At 41.3% G+C, this 25,069-nt stretch overlaps 1 protein-coding gene across 9 annotated transcripts in view; it reads right to left on the bottom strand.

Moving 5' to 3' along the window:
- The window catches only part of ACSL1 (acyl-CoA synthetase long chain family member 1), a 68,496-nt gene that overhangs the window by 16,796 nt on the left and 26,631 nt on the right, over positions 1 to 25,069 (bottom strand). For 6 of the 9 annotated variants that reach the window (XM_033105035.1, XM_033105037.1, XM_033105038.1 and 3 more), the window contains 11 exons: positions 18,728 to 18,842; positions 14,700 to 14,764; positions 11,692 to 11,793; positions 9,301 to 9,400; positions 8,906 to 9,084; positions 5,648 to 5,680; positions 5,461 to 5,512; positions 4,871 to 4,944; positions 2,330 to 2,407; positions 2,181 to 2,258; positions 506 to 640 (listed from right to left, as the gene is read on the bottom strand). In XM_033105035.1, coding sequence (XP_032960926.1) covers positions 506 to 640; positions 2,181 to 2,258; positions 2,330 to 2,407; positions 4,871 to 4,944; positions 5,461 to 5,512; positions 5,648 to 5,680; positions 8,906 to 9,084; positions 9,301 to 9,400; positions 11,692 to 11,793; positions 14,700 to 14,764; positions 18,728 to 18,842 — 1,011 coding nt within the window. The remainder of the gene's footprint in view (positions 1 to 505; positions 641 to 2,180; positions 2,259 to 2,329; positions 2,408 to 4,870; positions 4,945 to 5,460; positions 5,513 to 5,647; positions 5,681 to 8,905; positions 9,085 to 9,300; positions 9,401 to 11,691; positions 11,794 to 14,699; positions 14,765 to 18,727; positions 18,843 to 25,069) is intronic. The other 3 variants (XM_033105042.1, XM_033105041.1, XM_033105043.1) reach the window with 2 other exon arrangements.

Genomic DNA, 25,069 nt, shown 5'->3' with positions numbered 1-25,069 from the left:
CTACAATGGCCCACACAGAAGGGCTGGCCTCTCTCGGTCCCTGGTTTGGCTTAGTCTCTTCTCGCAAAGTGGCTAAGCATGTAATATTTTACATGTGCATGGAGCTTTACAATTTATAAAACCATTTCATAGTTATTATTTTCATGTGATACAATTAGCAACTTTATGAGATAGACAGCAGGGGGAGGAGGTAACAGTCCATTGTATAGATGAGAAAACAGAGGGTCAAAGAGTTTATTGTATAAATAAAATGACCTCTCACCTTATACCTGCATTGTGCTTTCCAGTTTACAAGTATGTTCACCTGTGTTTTCTTTTATAATTCTTAAAAACATCTCTGTGAGCTCAACGCATTCTAATTTTACAGATGAGTAAACTGCAGTTCTGTGAGACTAAGAGGATTGTCCATGGTCACACAGAAGGTACCTGACTGAACCTAATTCAAATCTGAGTCTTGGACTCAAGGCCAAGTGCTCTGTCTCCCAACTCTGCACTTGAAACTTACTCGGTCAAACATCCGGTTCAGCAGTCTCGGCACCACAGGAAAGATAGTGGGCTGAAGTACCTTGAGGTCATCCATAAGCAGCCTGATATCCCCTTGGAAAAATCCTATTTTAGCTCCGTGACACAGCATCACACACTGGAGGTAAACAGAAATAACCAACATTTTATCATTGCCACAGGGATTACACAACACACACACAGACACATAACACTTCAGTTTTAGCATTTAGGAAATCTTAAAGTTCCTATTTCCAGAAATGTTAGAGTTCCTAAATGTAGGTAGCTTTTAAAAAAAATGTTCTGTATTCTTCAGTTGTTGTAAAACATAGAAATGTGGTATTTCTCCTGATCATCCTGAAGATGAAAGATCTAGCAAGAAACCAGGATATATTGGTTTTAATGATGATAATAGAGGTTCTGCTATTTTAGCTTCATGATAAATAATCTGTTGACTGAATGACATGGTATTATATAATCAAAACATTTTTAGTCTTCCACAAACTTTAGGTCTAATTTATTCTCAAAATAAAAACTTAGCTACTTGCTTACAATCCAGGCTTATTAAAGTCTCATTTCATTTGAATCGAAAAATTTCTAAAAAGCCACTGCATATGTTGCTGTTGAGACACTAGGATATCTAATGGCCAGCGTGGCCTGTCATTTAGCTATAGTCTGTTTGCATCACATTTTTCCTGTTGGATGTAAACTGTACTGGCAAGCCACATGCGCTTGGCAAATAGTCTGCTTCTTTTCAATTTTAAAAGGGAAGAGAGATTCAAAAGATGATGCAACAGAAATACAAATGTGTTCAGGCGTCAAAGCAGAAACCATGAGAAAGGCACACCATGGCTCACTGTTTAAAAGTTCAGGAGACTTTGTTCAGTGTGCCCTGCCTCGTAGGCACACTTCCAAAACTACAGTCAGGTCCACATGGCCCATTTTCAACTCGTTTGAGATCACTCGATAAAATCACAGGATCTCCTGAAGTGTTCAAGAAGCAGAAGTAACAGACGGAAGATGGAATCTAATGATCCTTGATCCTATAGGGGTAAGTAAATCTTATAGGGCAGCAAGCAGGCACCCAAGGGGTGGACCCATTATTAGTCACTTTTCTGTCACCAACACCTAGCACATGGCCTGGCACATGGCTGATACTCAATAAATATTTGCTAAATGAATGAATGGTGTCCACTGTTTTTCTTATAAGTATATAATCCAAAATTGTCCAAGAAGAAAAAACAGGTGGTTCTTGGCCAGTTTTTAAACTAGTCACACAGTAGTGTACAGGGAGCCCAGGTGAAGGTCAGCTAAATAAAGATCACCCTGCTTTTCAAAGGTCACTTAAAATTTTGGTGAAAAAAATTAGTCTTAAGCCAACTTGTGCATTATGAACAAGCACAACCAAAAATAGAGACTCTTCACAGAGCCGAAGCCTCATTAGGCTTTATAGAATGGTATTCATAAAAATTCAGCTTTCACAGTTCATCTTTCTGGAGTCATATCCACATTCACATTCTTCAAAATTTTGAGCTTCTAATTTAAAAATGAATGATTAAAGTTCAAGTATCCAGACTCAGGAAAAAAATTATACTCTTTTAAAATAATTAGCACCATTTCTAAAATGGGGCTCAGCAAAGAATTAAATATGGGGATGACAGTGTACACATCCAACTTACCATCATGATTTGCTCATACATGTGTGCAAGTGGTAAAAACGAAATGTGTGTGTCACTGGCATTCAGGGCAAGTGCCTTCTGTAAAACACAACAACTTAGCAGAACACAAACAAACAAGCCAGGAAGAAAAACAAAAATCAATGCCTTACCTCAACAACTCTCTCAAACATATGGGCAAGAGGCAAGAAAGAGATCAAAGTATCATCTGGGGAAGGATTGACAGTATTCTGTAAGCAAAGACACCAGCAAAGCAGAAAAGCATTAAGATTTCCAGTAATTTCCCACTTTATTTCAGAGCACATAATACCTTAACACTAAGGAGAAACAGCTTTTGCTTACGATCTGTAATTTTTCCTCCTTAACACTAAGGAGAAACAGCTTTTGCTTACGATTTGTAATTTTTCCTCACCAAAGAAGGAAATGAAAAGCAGTACTTTAATTATTCAAATAGAGTGGAGGTCATTTCTAACAACAAAGTCAATCCACTCAGGACTTCGGTCAAAATAAGGAAAATTTTGCCCAAATGGGGATATTAAGGGATCATGTGCTCTAGCCATTTAGCATTTCAGAGTTATAGTACCCCACTCCCAGGCAACCTCAATTTGACCCAAAGTAAGAAATATAAGATCCAGTCCAACATAAGGTAGCATATTATGTTGTATAGGGAAAGGGGGAGAAAAGATAAGAGAAATTGGATTTCCAAGCTCTGTCTATTTATGGAATAAGTGGATCTTGAATATTTCAGTTTGCTCAACATCTTTACCATAAGTCCCTACTTTACCCATGAAAAAAACCAATTTGTTTAATGTAAACTCTGATCTGGCACCAGGCGATTTGTTCTCCTATAAAATACTGATCATGATAGGTCTGCATCTAGATTAAGTACAAATATCTGGTTTCCATTTTATAGCTCTGAACAGGCTTTACTTATGGTCCGGAACATGAGGGTTTGCAGGGACTGTTCATGTTATTAACATAAAGAATTCTGGCCGAAACAGAAGCTGTCAACAGCAACTGCTGCCACACCAACTAAGAAACGAAGACACTGCCATGTTGCCTAGGCAGTGAGTGATACATTCACTCCTTTGCCATGCCCACCCTCTCCCCACAGCTGGACCATACTTCTTAATAATGTTATCACAGGTGAAAGCACCAGTCCTGAGCAAACACAGCAGTCCCAGAAGCATGTGATGTAGCCTGAACATGCCATAATCTTAGATTAATTTTATTCAAGTGTGATCTGCATCCCAACGAGGACTTCTTTGTAGGAAATTGTTATATAATGAGAATCAGACTCAGGAGTATCTTATACTTTTCAACTTTCTGATTTGGTGCACTAGCACGATTAGAAGTTTAACCAATTTGAGAATGCCCGATAATTAATTTTAAACAAACCTTTGTAATCATTTGTCTCAATGAGCCACTAATGCATTTGAAATTTTATTTGAAGGCCAATTAGAAAATTAAAATTTCACTTTGGTAAAGTACTAAATGCTGAATTCTGTTTAGATAGTATATACCAAAATAAGTATTTGGGACTAAGAGAGTGTAAATATAAGTGAAAGTGAGATTGGCCTTCAAAGATGCCTACCAAAATAAGTATTTGGGACTAAGAGAGTGTAAATATAAGTGAAAGTGAGATTAGCCTTCAAAGATGCCCATTCTCCAAAATCAGCAGACTCCCGCCACAAACAGAACCATCCCGGAGATTGCAAAAGCAAATTTTGTAAAAATTCAAAGGGCCCGAGGGAAAGGTGTTACATTGTTCAATAGTAACTTTCTAAAAGGCAAATTTGAAATATACCCTTAGTGTGATAGACTGCATTGTGTCCCCCATCCCCACTCATATGCTGAAGCCCTAACCCAACGTGAATGTATTTGGAGAGAAGGCCTTTGGGGAGGTAATTAAGGGTAAATAAGGTCATAAGGGTCGGGCTCTGACCCAGTTGGGCGGGTATCCTTGTAACAAGAGGAAGATATACCAAGGACATCGCTCGTTCTCCTTGTGCACACAGAGCAAAGGCCATGTGAGGCACAGTGAGAAGGTGGCTGCCCACAAGCCGGGAAGAGAGCCCTCACTAGAAACCGAATTTGTCGGCACCTTGATCATGGACTTCTAGCCCTCAGAACTCTGAAAAAATAAATGTTTAGTGTTTAAGCCACTCAGTCTGTGCTATTTTGTCATGGCAGCCCAAGCAGACTAAGACACTTGGATAGCAAACTTTATGATTATAGGAAATCAACTGAAATTCAAGACTTTAATCCTTCTCATAAAATGGAAGTCAAATAGACCACAGTAAATAATAATCCAAAAATCTTCAGCATCATTTAACATTTCATTGTCAACTTAAATAAATTATTTTTACTACACTGGAATAGTAGATAAAAAGCACAAAAGAGTCATTTCTCCCCTGGCCTTTCCTGGAAACATTTATAGGGCAGCCGCCAAATTAAAGTTTTACTACATAAAAGTTGTAATAAATGCTGTCAATTCACTTAATGGTCACAAACAGAAGTTGGAGATTAGGTCCACAGTAAAAACTATTTGAACAAACCACATTCAAGTTTCAGAGAGTTTTCCAAATACAGTATGGACTTGACATGGTGGGGGTGCCTTTACCACGTTCATTCTTGAGGCCAAATGCCAACCAATGAATATGAAGAAAGACGACAATATGCCAAAAGCTTACCTCTGTCATTTTCACAAAAGCTGAACAATCACTCACTACATTTCGATGAGTGATCAATGCTCCTTTGGGGTTGCCTGAGGAACACATATGAGCACAATAATGTTACAGGACAGAAACTCCATCGAAGAATGACAGAAATTAAGGAAGCCCAGGGATCCTATATAATTAGGGCGTCAAATGCCTCTAGTGTTAGGTACACCCAGGAAAGCCAAATGTTGAATAACATTAATTTCCTGAGCAATCTATAATTCTTTAAGTGAAACTTATCATCTTAAACAATTTTTAGTAATATGGACAAGTTTTAGAGGGTGTATAGAAATAAGAGAAGAAAAACCAGGAATTTGTATATTTCTGTAAATCACTGATACAGTCTGTCTCAGGAAGATGGATGAAATATCACCTTCAATAAATGTTTGAGGAAATACATGTCACTCTCAGATTCTAGAAATGTCTTATAGAGTAACAAGAAGACAGTGCTTAATAAATTCCATCTCTTCGATGTTCTGTCCATTTATAAGTCATCCCAAAAACGGGACAGGGAGTATACACTTCCAGACACCACTTAGAAGCAATTCCATTGCAAAGCTTACCTGTAGTTCCACTTGTGAAACAAATTACTGCAAGATCTTCAGGTGCTGGAGGCTATAGCACATTGCAAAACGAGGCATAAATTAGAATAGAAAAGTGTAAACTATAAGCTATCACTCAAAATTTCTACTAGTCTCTGAGATGACTAGATATTGGAAACTACATAGAGGGCTGCGGCAGGATGCTTACCTTGGGTTTTCGTCTGTTGGCTCTTCCCAGGTCCTTAATTAGGAGGGGAAAAAAAAAAAACTTAAATGGAGATATTTTCTAAATGTAAATAACAAGGTCACATCAAGTCACTTTAAGCTGACTTTACTGTGGGAGTCACTAAAAGCTGGCTCAAAGAGAGCATACATTTCCAATTAAATGAACTATGGCAACTTAAATTAACCCAAACCACAAAATTCATCCTTGGCTCTAAGAAGCTGTTTTCCAGTTGTCTTCTCTTGAATGCAAAACTATATAAATGGTATTGGGACTGGCCTTTGCAACAGGATTTATTTAAAAGACAGGAATCAAAGTCTTTTACGATGTATGTCTTGTCCGCACTCCCACTTCCTATTATGGCCTTTAACAAAGCCCAGTTCTTAACCATCATCTAACAGCTGCAGATGCTCGGCACCCTCCCCAAATGAGAGCCCAACATATGTGATCACCTCATTCTGCATAACTAACATCTTCAATCTGGAAAGAAGGATCAGTCGGCCAGATTTAAATGCTAGCAATTTTAGAGGCTCAAATATTTGTACTCCCCACATGGAGCAGCGAATTAGAAAACAGGCCACAATAGAAGATCTAAGGCCACTTTTGAATGGATGTGAAAGCTAAGAATGACAGATTCATTTCTGAGGTGCAGCATTTCCCAGCAGCTGGCTCCCACATACTACCAAGGATTCATTCCGATCTTGTTCAGTTTTACCACATGAAGGCAGTCTCCGTGACTGCTTAAATACCTATTAATTTTTAAATGAACTATTGATATTCTTTTCCTATTAAAATTGATCAGTTTGAGTGAGCAATGGAGTGAGCATGCCTAGAATTAAATGGAAGTTAGATGGATGTGTTCAGGGCTCAGTGAGCTTCTGTCCAGCATACAATTTTAAACGGAACGGTTTTTAATCTTAATCACATTTTAAATTATATCTATAAAAAGACCACTGGTTAAAAAAAGGAACACTGATGCCCAAACTGAAGTCAACTAAGAGCTAGAGCAATGAGAGTTCCACCAATTTTTTTTTCCAAAATCTTTATCAGATCTAAATTCCCACTCATCTATTCAAAATTCTTACATCTATCTCAAAATTCTTGAGATCTCGAATTCTTCCAAAATTGAAATAAAATAAAGCAATAGTGGTAAGCAATTTAGCTTTCAATTTATTGGGAACAACATTATCCAAATTACTGCATTATTTGCCAAGAAAGCTTCTCTGCCTGAAATCTGTCTTAAGTCATCATTCAGGAAAAGCACAGGAATCATAAAAAATAAATAAGTCACCATTTATAGGTTACAAGTGCCAAAAAAAAAAAAAAAAGAAGAACCATAAACAGAAGAAAACCTGAATTCTAGTTAATGATTAGCATGCTGCAATATTTGAGGGTGATAAAATATGCACCCTACTGAAAATGCATTAAATAAAAAGATAGACTGATGAATGAATAGAAGGATAGAATGATGGATCAATATGTGATAAATCAAATATATTAAAATGTTGGTTGTAGCCTCTTGGTGGCCATATGGCAGTGTACTGTACAATTCTTTCAACTTGTTTGCATGTTTGAAAATTTTCATACTAAAATATTGAAAAAAATTCCAAATACCAATGTTTCTATTTTTGATCCTGTATAAAATATACAGTAATATAAACTTGATCACATGATCAACCATAAAGCTAATTTTAAGTAAGTTTGCATAGTGACAGATGATTTGCATAATTAGTGGTACACCTCACATTGTAAGGTATAAAAATGTTGAGCCACTTTATTGTACACCTGAAACTAATAGAATACTGCACACCAACGATACCTAAAAAAGAGGTAAGACAACAACAGTGAAATCAAGAGAGATGTGAGGGGTCAACTGGAAACATATTTAACAATTTTTACGAGAAACATAGGTTGTTTTTTTCTTTACAAGACCAAACAATTCGCTTCTTAAAAACTTAATCTTTTGCTTACAAAATTTTAAAAACAAAATATGAACCATATTACATAGGTAAGTATAAAACAATGTCTTTTATAAATAAAGATTTTAATATAAACTTTATATTATAATCTTCAGTCACTCATCTAAATTTTTTAATCTTAAAATTACTTCTTTATCACATAGCAGTCAAAAAAGACAAAAAAATTTCTGTGTGTGTTTGTGTTGAGGGGAGGTTAATCAGGGAGAAGAGGAAAGATAAGGGAAAAAGAAATTAAATTATGGTGAAAGAGGATTACAAGTAAAAAATAAAATTGAGGAAATGCTAGGTAAAAAAGATAGTTAAAAACCGGTTTAACACTACAGCACAGCCATTAGCTCTTACGGATCCATGTTCCGTGCTACCGTGTATGTGCGCACGCATAGGAAGAAGGCTCTGTCAGAACATATGACGATTTCCCTCTGACTACTAAGTTCCCAGGAAAGGTTATATGGATCCTTCTTTGTAGCCTCAAATTCTTTATAGAAGGAGAACTATAAATAAATTAAAAAACCCTATTTATAACAGTTCCAGGGGAAAACTTATAAACATTTTCATAAAGAGAATGACTTGCTCTATCGAGCCTATTACTTCCTGTGGTACGCACATAACAAGACCCTCCTCCTGCCAACTCCTTTGAATTCTAACCTAAGGCCAACAGGGAAAGTTAGCTTTTTCCAGGAGCTGATGTCAAACCACCAATTTAAATATGGGCCACACTCATTTTCCTAGTATGGTTAACTTTAAAGTTGTGATGAATGTGAATCTGAAGAAATTTAATATGAAAATAAACCAAGTCAAACATCTGTGTTGGAAATTCACCAGGACTACAAAAGCAACCTGGGAAAACGAATAAGAGGGCAGGTGTCCATACCCACACCTGGCTCTGTTTAGAGACAAATCAGTAAGTTGAAGGCATTAAATCCTAAAAAGGGACACACAAACTTAAATCTCGTCTGCATCTGAAATTCACATTTCCGACATTTATTGGTGTGGCTTGTCAGGGCTCTAAAATAACTACGTGTGCAGCTCAACAGCTTTATGAGAGGAGTCTGTAAAATGTGGGGCATTAACTCTGGGCATGCAAGTAGAATTCTTTCCAGCAGTGAGACAGCAGTTTCTGCTTTCTCTCTCTCATGAGCTGTAAGACAACAGGCCAGAGGTGGGACTGTATACCAGTGTGACAGGAGGTCACACTGAATACCACGTTTGAGCCAATGTGACCTCCGGGGAACCCTCCAGAAGTGGGCGGGGCAGAGGGACTCACCTCCATCGCCTTCATGCTGAGGATTTCCACCCCACACTTCTTGCCTCGTTCCACCAGGTCACTGCCATAGGAGTCCATTACAACGATGGTTTTAAGGCCTACTGTTAACTTATTTTCTACACCTTCTAATAACATGTTGGCCTTTTCAGGCTTGTCAACAAAAACGAGAGAGAGTTCAGCTGGAAATGAAGAGGTACAAGTAAGGAATAAACTCTGGGATACTAAGAACTTGACTGTATAATATCTGACACCAGGTAATTTTAAACATTACATTAAAAAGAAAGGGGGATGCACATTTAAATATAAAGTCCCTATCAAATCAAATATAAGCAAATATAAAGTCACCATATCTAACCGATAATGAGGCCAATTTCTACCCAAAGCCCACAACATACCTTTGTTGACTATGTAGGTGATTGCTTCAGCTCCAAGGGTGTCATAGAGGGGAACGACCACCATTGAATAAGCAAAGCATCCCTGTTCAATGATCACCCACTAAACAAACAGTAAAGGTTGGGGAGAGAAAACGGGATGTCATCATGGAATCAGTACAAGGAGACCAACACTCTAGATCTAAAGTGGAAACAGTAGGTGCAGCAAAATAAACATTTGTACATGTACGGCTTTATGCCAGGCACTGTGAGGGATTCATGAGGAGAACAAAACACTTGTCCTCTTCCTAAAAGGGAAGTGCAATTGCCCTGAACAACTGAGGCGAATATGAAAAGATAATTAACAATACAAGAGAGTGACTGACTCAAGCCCCGATGGCCACCTTTCTAGGGGAAGGAACTGACTCAAAGCCAGATGGCCAACCTCTGTGGGGGACGGAACTGAGCTTGCCCTTTACAAGAGCAGCACGATTCCGACAGACAGAGAAAGGCAAGGACCCCAATAGCAGGGCTGCAGGAGCAGAAACAGGGAGGCCATCAGTGAGCCCTGGACTGGCATGGATGTCCTGGCAGGGAGTGGAGAGCAGCAAGGCTAGGAACAAGCCTCCGGCTCTGAAGGAGTCTCTGGTCCCCAGGCAATGCAAAGCCCCTGAGGGCTTCTCAGCCAAACGGGACCGTGAGGGCTGAGGAAGGTCATGCTGGCAGCCATGGACAGTAGCTGAGGAAGAGGGGAAGGAGGGACACACGTGTCTAACAGGAAACGCATTCTGGCAGAATCTCCTCAGAAAAGGGGTGAAGGCAAAGCAGTGATGCAGTCACTGGCTTCCAAACTCAGCAGCCCATAACAGCTGATCCACCTACAAGGCAAATGTGGCAGATCCTCAGAGGGACCCAGTATCTCCAGCTGCAGTTCTGAATCTGCCGTCTGACACAGCCCAGATAAAGGCATAGCTGCCATGGGAAGGGAGTACAACCCAGTCAACAGTTTTTTTCTCCCTCCCCCTTTCTCCCTCGAAACCAATTTCAAGCCACCAGCTGGGAGGTAAGGCCCAAGCTCCTTAGGAGGATACATGTGGCACACAGGATGCTCTCTTCCCCGCCCCTGATGCTGCCACTCCAAACTGTCCCAGGTCAAAGTGCTTCATTCCCCACCATGGGCAAGCTGCTTGCTGAGAGCATTCCCTTGCTTTTTCCTCTCTCACTTCCATCGAGACTCCACTCAGCTGCCACCTCCAGGAAGTCCTCTTTGCCTGAGATCCCATAATTCTCTCGCCCTCTGTCCACACTTAGCATGTTACGGGGAAAGCATCAGCTAACGGGGCTGTCTTTCTTTATGCAGTACCTCACGAGGAGGATCCAAGTCACTGTTGTACTTTGGTGCCTTGCACAATGCTTGGCATATAGTAGGTGCTCAATAAACATTTGTTGAACTAACTGATAAATGTAGGAAGGAAACTCCTCCTTGAAGTAAGGAATGTGTGTTCTAATTATAGATTCATTATAAAATTCCACCAAAACAAAAATTCTGAGTGTGTTCCTTTGAATGGGTTTCACTTCAAATGAAAGAAACTAAATTCTATGAGCCTAGTCATGGTCCAGCTGTGGAAAATGCTGCTTTTCCCTTACCAGGACATAAAACTCTAAGGAACTATTCTAATTTATAAAACAGTCAGGAGCACAGGGATTGAGCCAACGTGTCTTCTGGACATAAGTAGGATTAAAAATTTCTTCAAGCCTGGGGCTTGAACTTTTCCAAGCCAGCTAGGCCATGAATTTATTCACTAATAGTATAATCAATACCTCCAAAAGAGTGTCTCGTTTAAATTTACTTTAATACCATGGGTTATAGCAGCACCATGCCTGGGCCTAGAGAGCTAAAGAACAGCCTGCACATCTAAATTTAGTCCCGCTCAAGGTGAGGCACTATGCCCACTGTCTGGGGTATTTTAAACTTTGTAACTCGATCAGAGGGAAAACTCATACCTTTCAGAAAGGAAAGATGCGAGTTTGCTATTGACAAAACTGTATCCCAGTTTCTCTGTAATTCATTAATGCTATTTTTCTACTCACAAAGGTCACCCTTAAATAGAAGACTTTTTTGTTATCTATCTGTTGTAAGGATTTTGTTTGAGGACTTGGTTTAAAAAAACAAAGCCAATAATTGAAAAAAACAAAAAACAATGTGATTTCTCTCTCTTTTTTTCCCCCACCTAAGGCTAAGCAGGCCCTGGTTTGGGTTTTCATGTGCAACTTTCTAAGGAGTAACATAAAGCCATGTTGTCAGCAGAAAGCAGACCACAAAATTTGGTCTCCAGCAGAGACAGGTATGAATCCTAACTGGCTCTCTCTGAGAACTCCCCAAGCCATGGGTAGCCGGTGCCTCACAGTTCATACCTCAGGTCTATTCTGAGCAAAGATGCCAATGAACTGATCTGGGGCTGTCTTGAATCCCTTCTGGATCAGTGCTGAGCCCACACACTCCGCCATTTCCGCAACCTAAAGTGGGAGGAAAACCAGGAACAGCATCAGGCCCGACTCAAGGACAAAGTGAACTGGGTGAGAGATGAGTCTAAGGTCTCAGGCGGGAGGCAGCTCCACACAGAAAAAAGGCACAGAAGCCAACAGGTACTCCCTCAGTTACACATTTTTGTACAACACAAGGTGTGATTCACCAGAGTTCACCCTTAAGAGAACTGATCACATAATTCCTTCTACAAAGCAACAACTGCAGGTCGCAATGACAGTTCTATTTTACACCTCAGTTTTACAGAATCTTACAAAACTATAAAAGTAATACAGGGACACAGAATTTTTATTTATTTTTTTTGTATTTATAAAGAGCAGCAAAACAGCCAAAACTGGTCATTTGGTATAAACACAGGAACAGCAAGTTTTGGGGAGACCTTTAAAGAAAATAGGAAACAAGTTCTTATCATGAGGCTCTCCAGTTCCTTTCTTAAGAAGTTATTCTTTGGAAATAATCCAATCTTAGAGGGAGGTTTTAAAAACTTTTATGTACAAAGATAGATATTTCGAAATTATCTAAAGCCACAAAACTCAATGAGACAAAAGCCCAATGGCTGGGTGGTTAAGTACATGATGGTAAACGTCTGAGAAAATGCCACCTAACCTAGCTAATAAATACTATCATTATGAAAACCATGTCAAACTTAGAATATTTGAAACAATTTTCAGTAAAATAAAAACAAAAATGCATACTATTATTACAACGAAGTAAAACTAGGTAGATTTATAAAAATTAGGCAGAACTATATACTTGCCTCTATGCCCTTTCCCCATTCCTACCCCCAATTAACTAAAAAATGCTTTGTAAGTCTTAAAATTTGGAACTCTTTTCTTTATTCTCAGTTGATGGATTCTCAAGAGCACCTTTAATTCCCGCCCACACATGTAGGAGATAAAGCCACACCTATTCCTGCCCCAGAACCCTGTTGGTTCTGGCTCATGGTGCCATCCTTCCCTCTGCCTATAGGAGCGAGAGCTGCTGGAGAGGTGACAGCAAGAATAATATTAGGTGCTTATTACTTTCATACCCCATGGACTGTTTCACAACTCTTGCTTGCATTTAAGGGATGGGAACCTGTGAAATGCCTGCAGTGGTTTGCAGAACTTACTGGGATAATATGCATACATTTGTATCTCTAGAAAGAGGGTCTATACTTTCTTCAAAACACCTCAAAGGTCTTGTTAGCCCCCCAAAAGATCAGAATCATTGTGGTAGTGGAAAAAAATGATTTAAATGTACAAATCTGAAGTTGGTTTCAGGTAAGTCCAGGTTTTGTCTTCACCAGCCTCTGACTAAAATGTAGAATTCACAGATTAACACCTTCAGAAACCCCAGTGATTTTTCAATCTGCTTTGCAAAACCCAGTCTACAATGGCCGTGTCCTCTCATCCAGCCGACATACAACAGAAGTGATGCGGGAATATATTACTGTGGGTAACATGACAGAAGTAATCCAGAAAGCACTGAGGATTCTGTGAGGCCCTAAGATGCAATGTTATATGCCCAATACACATAAACTGCTTTTGCATCACATGGGAAAATGAGGGATCTTGATAACTACTGTTTGGACACTATTATTTGGCTCTGGTAAGGCAAAATAAAGACAGCGAAATCCCTCTAGTCACCTGGGCTACTGCTCTTCACTCCTTCTACAAGCAAGGTACGCCATGCTGTTTTGCCTCTTGCCAGAAAGAGAGAGGGAGGGAGGAAGGGAGGGAGATTGGAGGTGGGGAAAAGCCCAAAAAAGCCTTTCGAATGTCGCTGATCCTGGGGGAGGGGGGCGGGAAGGGGAGGGAAGAAAATGCGTGTTTCATTCTAGGGAGGACATAAATAAAGCATTATTCCAGAGCTGGCTGTAGGGCTCCCAATGACAACACCTTCACATACACACTCCAGAACACACCAACGACTGAAAGCATGTTCACACAAAGCATGGAAGGAGGAAGTTCATTTCTATTCTCCAATGCCACAGGATTACCTGCCCCTAGAGCAGGGAGCCATTTCCTGGACAGCTGTGCTAGAGACAAAAGGCAGCGAAGCTGACACTCCAGCTGCTCCTGCTGGTCCTCAGGCTCTACTAGGACTCAGGAGAAGCACAGGAAGTTGATTTATTGTGATCACGACACAAAATAAAAATACACAGCAAATGTACTGGTACCTGCCATTCACAAAGTACTATTTAACCAGCTACAGCGGTGGATAGTTGGGACTGCCCAATGACACGAGTAAAACCACCCAGATCCCAGCCTCCTTTGCATTTACAGAGAACACAGGTGTTGTCTCTGAACATCTGTGCTGCTCTCTATGGCTGCCCTGGGGCTAAATGTCACACTAGTCCCAAGTTGGTCACGACGCACTGAAGAGCCCTGCACCAGATGGCATGGACCTCACTTCTGGTCCTGGTTCTGCCACTGACCAGCGGTGACCTTGGGCAAGTCCTGTCCCGATCTGGAGCGTGTTTTCCTCGTCTACAGAATGAGAGGATTGCTCTGTATTGGGACTACTAAATTTTTCTAGAACCTCTCATGGCAGAGACGAGAGTTATCCTGTCCCACCACACGGTCTGGGAGGAGAGTCACCTGCCTCAAGCTCATTTCTACAATTTTTATCTTCAAAATTATACTCCACAGTGTATACACATCAGCTGCAAAATAAAGCGCTTTGAACCACCAGCTAAATTACTTCACTAGTTTTCCCCAAATCTTTGTGTTAGCCTTCTCCATTCAGATGTTGCACGTTGGTCCTAAAGCTCTGAGCAAGTCCTCACATATATGCTGTGGACACCTTCCCACCTTAACATTAATTATGGCCCCAAGAACTGACATAGATAAGCACTACAGCTTGCATGAGGCGTCCACACAGCAAGAAAACTCACCTGGTTGTATGAAAGCCACTCATAGGGCTGGTCTGGCTTTCGAGATCCCAAACAAGGGCCATTATCTAAAAAAAGGAAAGACAAAGAATGGTGTAACGTACACAAATATCCCAATTTGTATTCTATCTTATTCTACAAAATATCTGGTCGACTCTAGCGGTCCTCAGATTAGAAATAATAAGTTCAGATTGGAAATGTTTTCTCCCTGGGTTTTGGTCTGATTTTTTACTCATTTATTTGCTCCTATTTTGTTTCTTAAATGTGACAGGACAGGAGGAAAATGAGAGGAGAGAAAGCAAATACAATTTTTAAGGACACGCAATTTGTGAATTCTGCTTTAACACCCTATCGGTTTAAGGAAGGAGTCAGTAGCTGAGTAGTAGAGATCTTGATATGGGTTTTCAGAAGTGTCCCTAAAAATTTCTAGAGAAGCGTAAAGCATTTTAACGCAGAATGCAAAAAAGGAAATATACTTTTTAAGTGCCCAAATCCTGATGGCTAAAGGTATCAGGAATCACCTGGAATTCTGATTACCTGGGTGTAATCTTGATGGCAGAGAAACGAATATGATGAAAAGATGTAAAATGAGGGAAAATAAGGGGGCAGTTGTGAAAGCAAAAGTTAAGAAATATCAGAATGTGTCCTGATTCCAATTTAGGTACCACTAATCAGAAAGAAAGGCAATCCATATTAATTATTTATACTAAGTGCCACCACAGTAATATATATAAGCCCAAATCATTTATATTTGGAATTATTCAAGTTTCTTTCTACAGATTACTCCCATGCTAACTTTATCTTCAGTTTGTAGTTGAAGGGAACAGCTATGTCCACCTTTAAAAAAAAGAGAAAAAAAGCTGCCATGTTTAGACGATCAGAGTTGACCACACACAAGAATTTTCCTAACTGGACACACGGGCTCTGTGTCATACTGAGCCTACACAGCCCCTTCTATGGGACATCTGAAGTTGCATGTTTTGACGTCTCCCATCTGACGGGGCATCTACATTTCTGTTTTGAGACCATAACACATCTGGCTTCACCATTCTTGGTTTGAGTGCCAGCTGAGGTGTTCAGATTTGGGTTGGGGACCTGGAGGATGCAGGAGGGAGAGCACAGCAGGTCCCATCTGGGGCCCTGACAAGCTTGGACCTATTATACAGAATCACACCCAGGAGGAGAGAAGTGGGATGTGTTTGTGCATTCGAGGATGAGTCACGAGGATGGGGAAGACCCAGGCTGTACAAACCCCCTCTTTCACACTGACTCCTTGACCCTCTCTAAGACCGTCCTGACGAAAACAGAAAAGTGTGCCAAGAGGGCCTGAATCTCACACCCTCTTCAATTCACAGGGACTGTAATAAAGACCAGGCTGCCAGTCATAAAATAAGTAAGTTGTGGTAGTCAATATAGTACAGCATGGTGACTATAGTTAACGATACTGTATTGTATATTCAAAAGTTGCTAAGAGAGTGGGTCTTAAAACTTCTCATCACAAGAAAACGAAATTTGTAACTATGTGAGATGATGGATGTTAACTAGACTCATCGAGGTGATCATTTTACAATATATACAAACATGAAATCATTATGTTGTACCCCTGAAACTAATAAACTAATATAATGTTATACATCACTTATAGCTTAAAAAAAACACAAAAACACGAAAAACCAGGCCAAACATGACAAGTTCTAGCAGATGTTGTTTTCAGATGGAAAATATATATGTTTGCTACATGAAATAATTCCATTTTATTCTTCAAGAAAAGGAATTGGCAATCTACAGGCAGAGGCCAATCAGGCCTGCCGCCTGGTTTTGTAAATACAGTTTTTACTGGAAACAGCTTACTCATTCATTTACATATTACCTAAGGCTGCAGTTGAACAGTTGTAACAGAGACCACAGGGCCCAAAAAAGCCTAAAATATTTACAATCGGGCCCTTTACAGAAAAAGTTTGTAGATTCCAGCTCTAGAACAGTGTAGTGAACTCCCAGGCTCACCTGGGGAACTTAAAAACATACCCTATACCCAGGCCCTACTAGCAACACTTTTGATGTAATTGGACAGGGATGGGCCTGGGCCTTAGTATTTTTCAAAAGCTCCCGAGGTGACACTAAAGCGAAGCTGGGGGTGAGAACCACTGACAAACAGGGAACTCAAACTTTATAAATGGCTTCTAGGTATACTTTTAAAATACTAGGTTTAAAAACTCTAAGCTGGCTTTTCCTGTTATTCAACAGACTCCTAACTGCCGAGGTGCTGGTTTTTGCTCTCCTGTGAAAGTTTAATCTTATGGTAGCCTAGGTAAATTAAAACTTAGAATAAAAGTCTCCTCTGCGGGGAGATGGGAGGGAGGGGGCGGAGAAAGAAGAAAAAAAAATATCCTGCAAAGCAGCTCCCTTCAATCTGTATAGGTTAAGAAGACTGAACTTATTTTTCTTCAACTTCTCTGAAACATTCATATAAGTCCTTCATTTTCCAAGTAGAGAAAGTGACCAAAAAAAAAAAAAAGTTACAAGACCTGTCTTAACATCACGGGAGAATCGAGTATAATGCAAGTCACCATACTCCTAAATGAATCCCATCCTCTGCTAACAATGTAAAAATGTATGTACACTGTTACACACACATAGGATATATTTTTCCATGTGGCCGTACGTAAGGATGATCTGTACCTTCTATTTACCCTCACAGACAAACACTGACCCTGACACCAACTCGGAAGACTCGGAGATTCATAAATTACATAATATAGCAGAGTGAGTCCGCTTTCCCTTTAGAGTGGGGCTTCATGAATATGCTACAGGGATAACGGGGCAAACGCGCTGAATTGAGAATCCCATTTTATCAGAAGCAAGTGAAAAACAATGGGCACCTCTTGAGTACATATCACATGCAACATATTGTGGGGGACAGAGCAACAGCTCACAGTCCTTCACCTGAAAGGAGATTACAATCTTTCTAGCAGTGGCAAAATAAAAGCTAACCATCAGGAGATTTAAATAATGACCCATGGCCCCCAAGGACCATGTTTAGAGAGGAAACTGAAACTAAAGCAACACTACAGAGGCTAAAACCAAAAGAGGAGCAGTGGGAAGCAGAAGGCATCTTCTCCTTCATTGAGGGCACGTTAACAGAGCATCTTCTGTGTGCCAGGCTCGGTGTTGGTGCTGGGAGAAGAGACGGCCTCCCTGTTGAAAGAGCAGCTGCTGGAGGGACAGACGGCCAGGGAAACACCTGTCCCCTGAAAGGGGTATTACAGAAATAGGTACAGGATGCTGGGGAAGGGAAATGTCTCAGTTGGAGGCAGGGGGTGAAAAGGGGAGACCAGGAAGCTTTCATAGAAAAGGTGAAAGGCGATCTGAGTGTTACAAGATTAGGAAGACTGTATGAAGCGCCAAGGGCTGGGGGTAGGACAGAAGAGGCGTTACGACGGGAAAGCACACAAAGTCATGGGGTCATGAGAGAGAACAAGGCTGGTGGCTGGGCAAGCTCAGTGACGTGAGTGCATCTGAAGCCTGAAGGGAGGGGGGCTGGGGCAGAAGACAGTGCCCGAATCACAGGGTCTCTGATGCCACCGCTGGTGATTCAGGGCAGTCCCACGAGCCACCATTGCCAGTGTCGCTGATGGAACACCGCTTCCTGGGATGTCAGTGTCAGTTTCTTCAGTTACGAGTGTCCTGGTCACTAAGGTAGAAAAATGTTGGCTCGGGCCCAATTAAACAAGTCTCTTGACTGCAGGAAAAGTGAGCGCCCATAATGAGCTAATGTACGTATGCTTCTCCATGAAATAAATAACACACTGAACACATATTTGACTATGGAACCCCCTTTGCCACGGGGAACATCTATCTAGAGGGGCCAGTGAGCTTTGGGACTCACCGTGGAGAACTTATGGCACGAGACGGGGAGCCGGGAATGACACTAAAGAGGCGAAAGTCGTGAGCAAATGCGCCTTTCTAAAGAAATACCACTCCTGAGTGGAAACCATTAAGTGCCAGCCACACAAATTCAGTACGATGCTTACTTGACACGTGTCTGCCCCTTTGGAAACCTTCGTATAAGGTTTTGACGTCATCATAGAAATACGCCAAGAGCTCATCACTGTCAAGTAGCGTGGATCTGCGAGCACCACCACTGCCCTGGGGAAAAAGACAGACAGACAGACAGATGAGCATGTTAGAAGACAGCATCACAAATAAAACGCCTAACATGCATGCCTACGATCCCCCAGAAGCCCCTGCGGAGCAGCTGCTCGGTGAGTATTTGTTGAATAAACTGAAGTGGAGGACGGGGCAGAGGCTGGTTTTGTGTCAGCTCTTGTGGAAATGACACACCGTTCAGTTTCACTTCTATACTGTTACCTATATTCTTTCTTTTCTTGTTAAAGTATAGCTGACTATATTCTTTTTGAGATGAGTTCCACTCACTTATGTCTTTGCCAACTGCACTGTCAGGAAGGTCATATAGCATCTAACAGTTACAGACGTCAGCTACCCGACGCGTGGGGTGCAGACATGCCTGTACGTGTGTGTTGTGCAGCACTTACAGGTATGCAGACTTCATACCGCTGTGCACCCTGCTCTATGCTGTCTTCCAACATAGTAAGCACACCTGCCATGAGACCCTGCAAGGGATCCAGAGACCCATAGGAATGCCAAGTACTCTTTAGAGACTGATGAATGAAAGCTCAACTACTATGATGCCAGAGCCCACAATTTTTTTTTTTTTTTAAATATCAGACAGGGGCCTTCACGTTTGCAATGGTCAGGAAACACTTTCTTGGGCGAAATTAGACAATGATACAAGGACTTCTAGTACCACAAAAAGGGCTGTTCAAGAGTGAGAGAGATCGTTTCTGGCTTGAGGTCTGAAGAAAGAAGACAAGAAGAGGCAAAAGGCTGATGGGGAAACGGGATGTATTGCCGGAGAAGAACCACCCTGGAGACCCGTGAGGTAATGACTGCCAGATATGTTGTGACGGATTCCTTTTCTTCTTCTGGTTTTCTTTTTCTTTTTTTTTTTTAGACTTCTTCACTCCTCTTTCCACATGCTCTTTTTCCTCCCTTCCAAGTTATCATTTATATAGTTTAAATGTTTTTGATAACACAGGAGTATATCAAGGGAAAAAATGACTAGCCCCTGTTATCACTTTGGTGAGTCCCTTCCAGACATTTTTCTACGCTTATACATTTATATACATTCTTTCAGTATCTACTATGTGTTACATATGTGTGTTTAACTCTTGATCTAAAACTGCTAGTCATTTTCTGAAGTAAATATCACCCAATCATATATTCTAATCCTCTCACAGCCTTCTCTACCTTGGCAGAAACTTTCTAATACTGACGCGTATAAGCCATGATTCCAAACATAGTTATTAATTACAACATGCTACTTTATAAAATAAAGAAGTTATTCTTCATGTGAATAAACATGGAAATAGAATAGTGTATTATTATTACTTAATCTCCGAATCTGCTTTCTTTTCTGCAAAATGGGGATGCCATGTATCCATGTCCAGCATTATTTTTAAATAAGAACTTTCCTGTGAAATATGAATATATAAACTATCACTCAGACACCATATAACATGACCTAACCACAGTACCAGTCCTTCTTATAGTCCTTCTATATCTTTACTCCAAAAAATAGATTAAGATTCAGAATCAACATTTCTGGGTAATTATCCAAAGAACCCCAAAACACTACTTCAAGGGACATGTGCATCCATATGTTCACTGTAGCATTGTTTACAATGGCCAAGTTGTGGAGGCAGCCTGGGTGGCTGTCGATGGAAGAATGGATATAGAGGAGGTGGTACATATATATATATATACAGTGGAATATTGCTTGGCCATGGAAGGAAGGGAATTGTCTTGCCATCTGCAGCAGCCTGGATGTACCTGGGGGGTACTGTGCTGAGTGCTGAGTGCAGTGTGTCAGACAGAGAAAGACAGATGCAAGGTGATTTCACTTATATGTGGAAGCTAAAGAACAAAATAAATGAACAAACAATACAGAAACAAACTCATAGATACAGAGAACATTTTGATGGTTGCCAGATGAGAATGAGTAAAAAAGGGGAAGGGATTAAGAAGTACAAATTGGTTGTTACAAAGTAGTCATGGGGATGTAGGGTATAGCATGAGGGATATAGTCAGTAATATTGTAATAACTGTGTATGGTGTCAGATGGGGACTAGATTTTTTTTGGGTGATAGACGTGAGGGGGGTTGGGAGACAGGACGAAAAAGGTGAAAGCATTAAGAAGTACAAATTAATAGTTACAAAATAGTCATGGGGATGTAAAATAAAGCACAGGGAATATAGTCAATAATAGGGTAATAACCATGTATAGTGCCAGATGGGTACTAGACTAGTCAGGGGGATCATTTCTTAAATCACACAAATGTCTAACCACTATGCTGTACACTTGAAATTAATAAAAAATAATATTCAATGTCAACTGTAATTGAAAACTTAAAAAAAGGGGGGGAAAGATGAAGGGGAATAAGAGGTCCAAATTTCCAGGTATAAAACAAAGAAGTCATGGGGATGTAATGTACAGCATGGGGAATATAGTCAGCAATATTGTGATAACGCGATATGGTGTCAGATGGTTGGTGGACTTACGGTGATCACTTCTTTAGGTGTATAAATGTTAAACAACGATGGTATACATCTGAACCTAATATAATGTTGTATATTAGCTATAATTTAATCAAAATCTTAAAAAAAAAGATTCAGAATCAATTGTGTGGCTTTATAGTAACATTCAGAAGCCTCTTCAGCCCAGAAAGCCACCAAAAGAACCAGGGCATCATGGCTAAGGTACGAAGAGAAAGGGGCAGGGGATGAAATGACAGAAAATGGGAAAGGGAAAAAAGCTAAGAAAAGCAAGAGGTGTACCTGGTGAGTAAGAGCCAGCTGCCATAAATAACTGCCTCCTGGCCTGGGCCCAACCCACTCTGCCACATGTGGCCTGGATGCACCGGCAGCCTGGCCGTCCACAGGGATGGCCTCGTGACACGGCTTAGGATGCTGCCTCGTCCGCCTCTCCTCCCGACATTCATTCATTCACGGTATTACTCAGTGGTTTCTCTGCAAAAGTAGTACCGCCCTCCCCACACACAGCTGTCAGCAGGGCAGATGGAAATCAGGTAAGGAAGACACAGAGCTTGTTCTGAAGGAGCCTGAGTCTTGTCCTTATGGGACCAGAGGGTATCCAGGAGCCCTGGTGAGCAGAAGAGCATGGAGGAAATCACCATGAACAGACAGGAGCAGCCTAGCATTTACAGAGCGCGGCTCACCGTGGAGCCAAGGTCCTCAAAGGATGGTCGGGGGGACACCTGCCCTTGTCGGAAAGCTAGACCTTTGCTAGATCTACTGAATCAAAAGCTTTGAGGTGTGATCCAACAGTCTGTGTTGTAGCAAGCCCTGTGGGGATTCTGATGCATGCTAAAGTGGGAAACCACCAACCCGAGGGCACTGAGGTCCCCAGCAGGCAAGTGGTGAACATGGGTGATGTATTAGAAATACATCTACATGGAGTGTAAGCAGTGTGCAGAATAGGACAGAGGGGAAAGCAATTACAGAGAAACCAACTTATACGGGCCTGAACCAGGGCAGCAGCAACTGGGAATGGGGGCAACGTGGATGCTGGAAACATAAAGCCCGAAGGAATGGGATTGGGCAAGCAGCTGGGTGCAGGAGGAAAGGAGGAGAGCATTAGGGGTGTGAGGAGACGCGGCTCCATTTTATTAAAAATAGAAGACTGGGGTTTGGGGGTAGGTTTTGAGGAAAGAGATTAAGCTTAGCTTCGAATATATGGAGATCCCATCCCTTCCAGATTCCAGATAGTACGTCAACTTCCCAATTCTCATTTTGGGAATCATTGTTCTACAGTATAATTTGATAACAAACTTTCGGTAAATAATTCTTTGGTTAGGTTAATTTCTTGGTGCTATATAATCTTCAGGACTTTGAGAAACGTGGAGGTCAAACAGCTACCTCAAAGTTGAAGAGGTTAATTACATCCCAAATAAAGCCATTCTCTTGACAAAGTAACCTGAGGACAAGATATTCATTATTCCAATTAGCAATGAGAATAATCAGAAGTTTGAAGGTAAAGCAATAAAGGAGTTCTGTGCCAATTTAAGGCACAGGTGAGAGAGGGTAAGGGGTCACACTGTCGTTTGATTATAAGGCATACTCGGTAATTTCAAGAGAGGAGGTTAAATGAAACGGGGCTGGTGGAGACTAAACAACAGCGCTTTGAGGTTTGTTGCTGTATGAGATGATCACACGTTCCCGTAAAGAATCATCATTTTTCTTTTCTCCAAGAACCATGCTTTTGACGTGCGTGCACGTTCCCATTCCTCCTGAAGGAAAACGCTGTAGGTAAACACTGAGGGTGGGTCAGCAACCTGAGTTACACGCACAAGGGCTCAGGCCTTGCTTTGGAGTGTTGTTGGGAGGCACAGCTGTAACACAGGGACTCGAAAGGTCTGCATGTGCTGCAAAAACCCAGTTGTTTCAAAAGCCAGGGAGTTAATTCTTCGGTTATTCAAGTACCTGGGGCTATTTCTAGGAATATCCACTTAAATGAAAAAAATACTTTACATTCTGCCTTCTGGACTTCTAATATGACCTACAGATTGCGGGTATGGGTGGCAGGTATCAGTTTGGCTCAAGGAACAGGGTGAGATAAGCAGACAACCCCAATTGAATGTGCGGGAAATCAGTGAATCAGATTGCAAGGCAGGGAGGGTAATGGGACTTCAGCCTTTCTGCTAAGCACTTCTTCAATGTGGTCAGATGGTTCCCCAGTTTACAAAAAATAAAATGATGGTGAGTCAGACCCCCTGCAGTTAGTTCACTGGCATGAGTAATTCTGCACCGTCTATACAAGCTAGGGTTCCCCTTGAGGTCAGTCTCCCCATGTGGGCGGAATTAGGAAATAAAAGTTCAAATTCCCCTTGAGAGCAGCAAGGGCAGGACACAGTGAACATCTGAGTATCTGAACATCTAGCTGTGGTTCCCACAACTAGAATTCTAGCCAACATTTGACAAAAAGGGACAGTTGATGGTGAGTCATTTTGTGCCACTACCATGTTTAAAAGCAAAAGTAAATCCCATCCTTGAAGATTTCGGGGAAATAGAAAGGCCCACGCTTTATAAATTGTGGTCTCATTTATTTTTTCAACCTAGAAAATGTACATCTACAGGCCATAACAGTCAACTAACTATCGATCACGTTGCTATTGTTGCTATTGTTGCTTCTCTCTAAGGAGGGGTCTGGGGAGAGGCAGGAAGAGGAAAGAACACAGGGATAGAGGGAGGAGGGGAAGGAAGAAAGAGCAGAGAGGAAGAAAGAAGAAAACCAAGTAACTTCTTAAGAGACTGTTGAAGACTTGGCTGGATTTTAATGTTAAATCCAACTCTAGGGGGAAAAACAGAAGGAGAACCACAGTCCTAGGAGGTAAAACGACTTTTTTCGCTGCTTCCAATATCCTCTATGTGAAATATACATTCCTCCCAGCACTTAGATTTTACATGCATCTTACCCTGCACACACCTCTATCATGTGCTTCTTTTTACAAAACAGGCACAAAACCACTTTTTCATCCAGTGGAAAAGCCTCTTAGAGAGGCTCTCGTGCCATATCTAGCAACACCAGATCTTTGATAGATCAAACCAGGGCCTTTAGAGGGCAGCCCGTAGGCGACCCTCCTGACCATATTTTTTGAATGAGAATGGACAGGATATTTAAAAGGATACTTAGACTCCCCCATTATGCTGACCTGTAAATGTCACAGGGTAGCAATGAACCCTCAGGTTCACTGTTCATGCTCACCACTTAATAGCTAACTTCCCGAGATCCTTTGCACCCAAATGAGTAAAGAAAGAGCAGAACCATCACAGTGACAATCAGGCCTGGTGTTGCCATCTGAGCACTGACTGTCATTGAAAGAGGGAAGGTAAGTGAGTATTTACTGAGCACCTGCTACTGGCCAGCCACTTTGCAGATGAGAAAACAGACTAAGGGCGAGGCTTTGTGCCTTAGTCCCACACCTGAAATGTGGGGGAGCTGAGCTTCAAACCCAGCTCCATGGAACATCTGGTAAGTTATGAGATTTGCTCTATGGTTCAGAAGCAGCTTCAAACTCGCCCACACCTGTCGTCTTCATCTTTGAGGAGTCAGGCCAAGATCACCAGTGTCTGACTGGGTGTTTTGGTTCTTCAAGGCTTTCCCCGAATCCTCAGAACCTTTTTCCTTTTCCTGCCTGGTTCATTCTCCAGTTTCCAGTTTCCTGTGCTCCCACTGTCCCAGTCAGAGGATTTGTTCCAGGGGTAGGGGATGCGGA

This window comes from Rhinolophus ferrumequinum, chromosome 4 (genome assembly GCF_004115265.2).
Source record: "Rhinolophus ferrumequinum isolate MPI-CBG mRhiFer1 chromosome 4, mRhiFer1_v1.p, whole genome shotgun sequence".
Taxonomy (NCBI): domain Eukaryota; kingdom Metazoa; phylum Chordata; class Mammalia; order Chiroptera; family Rhinolophidae; genus Rhinolophus; species Rhinolophus ferrumequinum.
Note: the sequence above shows the minus strand (reverse complement) of the source record. Positions and strands in the feature narration are given on the sequence as shown.